The sequence below is a fragment of the Erpetoichthys calabaricus genome, chromosome 2 (assembly GCF_900747795.2).
Source record: "Erpetoichthys calabaricus chromosome 2, fErpCal1.3, whole genome shotgun sequence".
NCBI classification, from domain to species: Eukaryota; Metazoa; Chordata; class Cladistia; order Polypteriformes; family Polypteridae; genus Erpetoichthys; species Erpetoichthys calabaricus.
In genome coordinates this window covers 200,390,391-200,398,648 of record NC_041395.2, presented here as the reverse complement: position 1 = coordinate 200,398,648, position 8,258 = coordinate 200,390,391, and the positions used below count along the sequence as shown (strand labels likewise).

The 8,258-nt window shown below is 37.4% G+C and overlaps 1 protein-coding gene across 2 annotated transcripts; it reads left to right on the top strand.

Moving 5' to 3' along the window:
- Positions 1-1,911: 1,911 nt before the first annotated feature.
- gmnc (geminin coiled-coil domain containing) lies at positions 1,912-7,937 on the top strand. 2 transcript variants are annotated; one of them, XM_028795019.2, is made up of 5 exons: positions 1,912-2,834; positions 4,166-4,346; positions 4,564-4,646; positions 4,870-4,986; positions 5,677-7,937. In XM_028795019.2, the coding sequence occupies exons 1-5, from the start codon at positions 2,832-2,834 to the stop codon at positions 6,340-6,342; spliced, it is 1,050 nt and encodes a 349-aa protein (XP_028650852.2). In that variant the 5' UTR covers positions 1,912-2,831; the 3' UTR covers positions 6,343-7,937. The 2 variants fall into 2 exon arrangements, with proteins under 2 accessions (XP_028650852.2, XP_028650851.2); XM_028795018.2 differs by having other exon boundaries at positions 1,921-2,834; positions 5,674-7,937.
- The last annotated feature ends 321 nt before the right edge of the window (positions 7,938-8,258 follow it).

Genomic DNA, 8,258 nt, shown 5'->3' with positions numbered 1-8,258 from the left:
GCGATGTCGTTCACTCTTAAAAATAAGGGTGCTATAATGGTTTTTGCCATAGAAGAACCATTTTTGGTTTCCAAAACAATAATTCTCATAAAGTTTACAGAGGCCCTTTATTTATTTAGATCTGTATCCGGTTCCATAAATAGCAATGAATACTGTCGATGGCAACAGATTTGCAAAATGCCAATGGGTACTTTATTTTAAAAGGACTCTCGCTGCATTCAATAACACATAATTCAGGTGTTCTTGATCTGTTATTATCATGATTGGTAACCTACTATACATTCAAGATTTCTGTTTTGTCCACATATCTGGAATCTATCCAAAGTCCAAAGAACCCATCTGATATGCAAAGAACCCTTCACAAAATGTAATGGTTCTTTGTCATTCAATGGTTCTACGTGGAACCACACAGCCCAGTAATGTGCCATTAAATAACCATTATTTTAAAGACTGTATAAACATAGCTAGTATTACACTTTGACATGAATTACAATGTAAGAAAAAGTTGAAAAGCTATAATGACTACAAATTAAACCAATTACTAAATTTCTCGATATAATATATTTTGGTCGAACTTCCCTGTTGTAACCTATAGGGTGTTTAATGTAGCTTTCATAAAATTAACTCGTATTATTTTGAGATGTTGGAGGGTGATGTATAACTCCAGTGGGTAAATCAATTCAACTTCTCAAAGATGGGGTTGATAAATATGTAAACAGAGTAACTGCTTTAAGTATTTCGCAGTTTGTCTTGTCGACGTTTTTATTTCTTAACATTGTATTCTGGCCAAAGTGATGCCTATGAATACTTTTTCTTAACACAATGTGCTGTTAGATTAGTATTTTTGCCCATCGTTTTCTGTAACGTACCTTAACCCAGAAACCGGACAAAAGTGACCTGTCTTGCTGACTGGAGGTTAGGCTATTTACAGAAACTGAAATCGTTCTGAACTCCTTTTTATTTTATTTAGGTATACTGTACTTTTCATTGAATGGGACGCAACGTGATGACGTAAGTTATACCTCAATCTTAACCTTTCAACTCTTCAACATGGCCGCTGTCTTGTTTATTTTCTGGGAAAAAAAAACAGAGCATTTCGATGAAAATATGCAGGGTGCAGAAAGCTGTAGGTTGCTTCCCTATCTGAAGCATCTTCCGCCGTGTGTCTGTGGTGTATGGTTTCCAAGGTGTTTACAAGTTCCAGAAGAAGAGCACTGTGTTTGCGTCGACTCGAACAGCTGTGAGTAAGTCTGGTAAAATACTTTTTGGTACCAGACGAATCCACGCATCGCGAGATAGGAGATGAACATCCTACCTTGGACTGCGCTTTAAAGTGTCAACTTATTGGAAGAAGAAAAAAAAAAGCAAAAAAGGTTGCAGTCTTTTTGAGCCTAGATCAAAAATGATTCATTATATTACTTCTGTCTAATACCCAACATTGTGTGTGTTGCACTGTTTTATATTGTAGCTCATCAATAAAGTGCAGTACCAACGAAAACTGGACATACTGTGCCGTGCATGCACTTAATTTTAACAAAACATAAAAACTGTAATTGATGTATTTGGGAGATGCAAAAAATATATAAAGATGTTGGTCTTTAATGCATTTCATGCTCCGTATATAATTTATAGTAATTTGTTATTTATGGGCGGTAGCTTATTTAAAACCTTAGGAGTTTTTTTTTTTTCGCTCTGAGCTCGTGTTCCTTAACTTATTTGTAGAAGTTCATTTTAAAATATATGTGCGATATTAACTGGACGACATCCGTCCTACAGTGACCCCTATACATGGATTAAGTGGGTTTGGAAAATGGATGGATTAATATCAATTTTTATCCTTTTGTATTATAATGGTACTTCACACATTACTGTACACATCTGGTACAAATACATTAGTTAGTCGCATATTTATTTTTACCTTTGTTTATGTGTTTACTTTTGCAATATATAAAAATGAGCATTAAAACAAAGTAAACCTTACGTCCCTCTTCGGGGTTCATCGCCAATGAATGAAGTTCTCCTCTAGGGTGGAGCAGCACTGGGGTGTTCCATATGCCAGTCAGTTTTTTTTTTTGTTTTTTTTTCCACTTACTGGCACTTCAGGTTTCACGTAGATATCAACATAGGGTCATATTACCCTTCTTTGTGTCCTTTTTTCCATTTGATCAGGGAGTACGCTTTTTAAACAAACATACATCTCATCGTCTTTTATTAATTTAATAATATGGTGTGTCTTCCGCCTATGGCACCAGTTCACTCTGATTCCAAGTGTAAGCTCTTGTTTAGGACACCGTGTTTAATTGCTTTGTCAGTATGACGCCAAAGCGTTTAAGATAATAAGCTGCAAAGTAGCAGCTAAAGCGTGCACTGTTAGCATGTCCTGCACCTGTTAGCCTATATTTAACGCCCTTAGGTATATATTTATTTATATAGTCATTTATTTTTTTCAAAAGAATTTAACTGGAACGGGCGGCGCCTTCATGGCATAACGTCAAAAGTTTCACTGGCTCTCTCGTTTTTTGCGCACAGGTCAATGTACGGTGTTTATTGTCTGTGCAGGTGCGCGGCAGGCTTATCCTGTACCTCAGTCTTGCTGGTATAAACACATACTTCTGTTACTTATGTGGAGGATGACTTTTATTTGAGCTTTTTTGTTGGGCTGTTTGATCACGTCACAAGGTTGACAGCTTCACACCAAATCAGATTGCTCCACTGAAGAGAAACGTAAGGCGTCACTGAGAGTTGATTTAGATTAGGACTCACCTCCCTCAGACTGCTCAGTGCTATTTAAAGGTCTGGGAGGCTTTAATGAATACACGTCCCTCTGCACGATGGTAAGTTTAAGTTTAGTCTGCTCTCAACCTTTGTGACCTTACAGCGTGTGTTAGATGACATATGGATGTTCTGTTTTTGTTAAGGTAAAGGGACACCTGGCACTTTACAGAAGCGATTATTGAAATGCGATTGCCTATTTTTGTTACATTTTTTTAATTTGTTTCTTTCACAAGAACGGGTGCAATATAGGATAATTATATACAATTCAAAGCTAGTGAATTGAACAAAAAGGACATTGTGCCAGGGGCGCACTACAGTGTAAATCAAATGTTAGATGAACGATTTTTTAACCGTTCGGTAAACCTGCACCCTGCCGTGCTTTTTGTTTCGTTTCTAGTGGACTGACCACTTGATTTGCTTGCAGTACCTTGGAGTTCAGTCAGCGTTCGTGGAATGCATGTTTTATTCATTGGATGTTACAGTGGCGGGATATTATACTGGTTACTCATTTCAGGTTACTTCTTGAACTGATAATGCAGTTTTCAAACTCTGTTGTGACGGTTGTAGTAAATACAAGTGGAAAATACAGTTTCCTGCCAGTGAGCAGTGAATGTCTGAGCTACTATAGAAATGTTGCCTTTCCTTTATGTTATGTACCGCTGTCCCTTTTCAGAATTTCGACGTGTTCGTTAGTGTTAAAAAGACAACAGGTGAATGATGATTTTCAAAAGATGTTGTATTTAGCTGACTATATGTCTTGATTTCTAAGCGTGATTCTGTTAGTGCATTAGCAAGTTTAACTCGCACACGCCGAACACTTGAGTGTCTACAAGAAAACCGCTGCCTTTCGTGCCAGTTATCACTGCTTAAACGTGAAATCATCCAGTATTGCACCACATTTGACATCTGTAATGGGAGCGGAATACTGTTTTACTTTTCAGATAAAAAAAAAAACCCGCTTTGCTATTCACTGCTTGTGGAATGAAGAATTGCGCGAAGTAACTGTATAGACGCATTTCTTTCATTTGCTGTGAGTATCGTTTACTGGTAGGCGTCGGTCGTTCTTGTGTTAGAACTGTTCTTTGCTTGAAATTAGTACACGGGCGAGATTTTATTTCAGTTGAATCTAGGGATTGTCCCCGTTCTTTCTTTACCCATTGTTAAACTGTTGTACTTTGAGTAGTGTAAGTGGAGTTGCCGATTGCTTCATGCGCTTAGGTATTGTGTTGCATCGGTTAAAATGTGAACGTGAAAATCTCATATGCTGAAAGAGCACAATATACAGTACTTTAACACCCTGTCTGGCAACAATATTCAATTTTGCTGCATCTTGTTTAACACCCGTGTTATTTTTCTTGGTAACACCTGTCTTCGTGCTTTGATTTTGTAGAACACCATTATTCCTTGCCAAGACCAGTACTTCGCAGGAGGCCTGGGCTATGGTTATGGCGGCCCCTATTCGATTACAACGTCAGCGGCCAGTGTTGACGTTTCCACGGAGACTCTGGTATCTTTTTGGGCCGCTGGTCTCCGGGACAACTCCGCCTGCCAGCGTGAACCACAGCAACAGGGTGAGTCTCCTCAATGTAAGACTTTTTGTCTTTCCTTTTTTTTGAATGAGAGGGCTACTCGCGCTTTCGTGTCAGTTTCCAATGCCTGTTTCGAAACGCTTGCCTAGTCAATGGATCACACGTTGCTTATTAACGGCGATGGCAACAATTCTGCCCAAAACAAAACCTTTCAGTGGATTTTATTTGAATTAAACGTGTTTTTATCCCTCCGTTTCAGACTATTACCAGGTGGACGCGGGTCACCCGGAATGCTTTGGATGGACTGACCATTTATCTCCGCAGTTACAGAGAAACAAGCAGGTGAGCAATGGGCGCATCTTTAAAATAGCGCTGCGCACTGTGCATCTGGCAGCTGTTAGAATAGATCGATCTAAGCCCCGGCATCATCAATAGTTGACTTTGTTATTCTGATTGCTGATGAGTGCCATGTTGTGCGAGGCTGCGGACAAATGCACATTTGATTTACGAGATGACTGCTACATCTCTACCCTTGTAACCCATGATTCCTCCGTTTAACTTTCAGCTGCAGGACACACTACTTCTGAGAGAAGAAGAACTGGCAAGGCTGCATGATGAAAACAACAAGCTAAAAGAATACCTGAACTCTACCTTAGTAAAATGTTTGGAGGAAAAGGCCAAGGTACTATACTTATTTTTTTCCAGTTTGCTTATTGAAACAGTTTTGACACAAAGTCCTTGTGCTAATGTGAGGACAAATCAGAAAGACAGTTGTAAGGAGTTTTAATTGAACAAGCAATCTTAATACAAAATGATGCAATGAGATTGAGTGAATCTGACACAAATATGAAATTAACATAACATTCACATATATCTTTTAATTGTAGATAAACTCATTTTTTGTTTTTGTAAACTTTCCACTTTTATACATTTAAGAACAATTCTGCATCAACTTGATGTTTATGGTGATATTTTCTCTAATATTTAATGGGCATCATTCAACATTATCTTGTCAGATGTAAAATGCATTTAATTGTGCTATTTCGTGATTTAGTGTACTTAGCTAGATTTTCATACAAGTATGTCTTGTCTCTGAGGTGAAGATTACTTGCAGTCTTATTGCCCTTGAATACTCTTCATGTCTTAATATTACTTATTTTATCAAATTAAATTGACAATCCATAATTGGTAAACCACTTTGTTATTGAAAATGCCATTCTGTCATGTCAAAATAACAACATGCCCGAGGCTGCATCTGTGTGCAGCATTTAAACAGAACCTGTTAAACAATGGAGAAAAACACAGTATAAACCTCAAATTTAATTTAGTGGAATATTTTTTAATGACTTTACTATTTTGTGCTTCCTAGAAGCTGTTCCATGGTGTCAACACAGATGATGTGAAAGTGAGGAATAGAAAACGGAGACTACGAGATGAAGCTCTTCATAACTTTACTGCCAGTCAGCTTCTGCCAGGAAGCTGCCAGAAGAAGACCAGAAGAAATCTTTCCTTGGAGTTTTGCACTGCTGAGGAAGTGGCAAACACTCCACCAGTGGATTCTTGGGTGCTTCAGACATTGGGTCTAAAAGACCTGAATACCATTGATGAATCAGCTAACTACAGTGCCATTTCCAGCAATCTCCTTCCTCCATTAGAGGAAAAGAATGTATTTCCCACTGCTAGACCAATGGACTATAATGACAGTAACAGTGTCACACCAGCAATGGGCTTTTGTCCTGACCGTGTAGCTAATGAGAATTTCACTGCCGTGACTTTACCATTGAATTCCAGTTGCTGTCACCAACCTGCTTCTTCGCAGGGCCTTCCTTCTCCTTTGACTGATTCAGCCGCGTCTTCACCTTTTAAGTCCCCATACAGCCCTGAAGTGACAAGAAGCAAACCGGACGTTGCCTTTACGATGTCTCTCAATCCGCACCGGAATGTTAAAACACACAGCTTCGATCAAGGACAAGCGTTTGTGCGCAGAGATGAGAATGGAGGATGGAAGTTTACATGGGTCCCAAAACAGTCTGACTAAGTACACTGCCACTTGAGGACTCTATTTTACACTGTTTACAAAGTAGTATGTAGAAACTGAAGGATTAGCCTTCTGGTTGCCTGAATTACAGTACTGTAATCCCTGCCACAGTACTTTTCCTTCAGCATGGTAATACATACTGCTCTTTAATGCCACTCTTCAACGTTATTTAATTTTACTGAGTCTTCCAACATGTGAATATGGAAGGATGCACAAGAAGGAAAATGATAGACAGTCTGTTTTAAACCCTGTGTGACTGATGGACTTTAAATTAGATGAGCAGTTATTTCTGACTGTTCTTGATGAAGTCTTTGCTGAGCAAGGCTATGTGCTTCCTATTTAATTATTACTATGCCAACCTTGTGAAACAAGTAGTCCAGACCAAGGAGCACAATCAATGAAGGAAAGCCACAAGTGTGGTTCTTGAGCAGTGCACAGAAGAGGTTTTATACTGTTAGACATTGAGGAAGTTTATAGTATTAGTACATTGTGTTTTTACATTCCCAGTTTAAATAACTGACTATGCCAGGCACGTCGCACCTGCCATCTTGGACTGTTATTTTGCTGGTAGTGCACTCTGTATAAGGCTAATAAATGCACTTGAATTTTATCAGTTGTGTAAAAAGTATAGTGATCGTGTTTATAGCTGCAAATTTTTCTTTCTTTTCCTGAACTTAAAAGTGTATTGGTAATTGAAGAACATAAATGTCATACTGAACTGGTTTGAAGTTTCAGTCTAAGTATTCAAATAGAATAGTAGCTGCATTATCACCTTGATTACATGTATTTCAGCTAAACCCAAGATATCCATACTGTATGTAATGCAGGAGATGGGCCTTCGCATTCTGACTGAAAAGCTTACTATTGTTAAGCTCGAAGATGTCAAAAAGGTGTTGTAATCAGTGCGCAAGTAAAGCTCCATACACATTTCTATCTGTACTTCAAACAAATAATATCTCTAGAATTTGCGAAAAAAATAAGTTGACACTGATATTAATACATGGTGTAAAAAGAAATTAACTCACACAAAGCTGAATTAACTGAAAATATAATTTAAACGATCTTAATGAAGGATTTATTAGCATTTAGGAGCAGCCATACAGCATGCTGCTGTGCAATGATAAAACACTTATCTGTATCAGTCCTAAAGAATGGAGAGGAAAAGGTAACAGTGAGCCATGAAAATAATAATTAGCTTCTGGCACTGAGATTTGCAGGTGTAAAGAGAAAGTGTTTACTGCCTTATAGATAAGGAACATCTGCCTACTTGTCTGTACATTAAATGAAGAGCAGTTTGCAAAGAGCATTCCAGCTGCTATAAAAATGTTCCTTATTTCATATGCTGCTGTTGAAATAATACTTCAACATTTTTTGTCTTTTGACTCTAAATCTTTTTTGTGTGATCACAGTAACATGCAATATAATTTAATTTTTTCGATAACCTTATTTCACCCTTTGTAATATATTCTAATTTTATGTAAAAAGAGATTAATTTTTTTGTATTTCATGAGCCTTAAAGAGTATAGATTGTTTAAAATGTTTTATTTGTATTATTATTATTATTAATGTACAATAATTAAAACTGCCTAACAGAAGTCAAATTGTGCCTTGTCTTGTAATTATACAGAGTAAAGTTAACAGGTGTGGTCATTTGCCTGATATCAATTAATTGTGGGATTATTAATTCTTATTATGACTAAATGGATGAAATCTGCGTGTGTGATCTGCTTGTCATATCTTTTATTGGACATTAAAGATTTGTAGTAATTACTCTCCGTTTATTTAGCACTGCCTCTACAGAAAGTGGCTAAATTCTTCTAAATATATGTTTATTACTGACACAGAAGAAGGGATGTTTCATTAGCAGCTCCTCTATTAAAAAATTTCCTGTGTGCTGCATTTCATTTTAATTCAAT

Bases quoted from the DNA above. Each gene is read 5' to 3' on its own strand.
- gmnc (XM_028795018.2), top strand. The intron at 4,347-4,563 runs GTGAGTCTCCTC...CCTCCGTTTCAG, and splicing joins GCGTGAACCACAGCAACAGG to ACTATTACCAGGTGGACGCG. The intron at 4,647-4,869 runs GTGAGCAATGGG...TTTAACTTTCAG, and splicing joins AGTTACAGAGAAACAAGCAG to CTGCAGGACACACTACTTCT.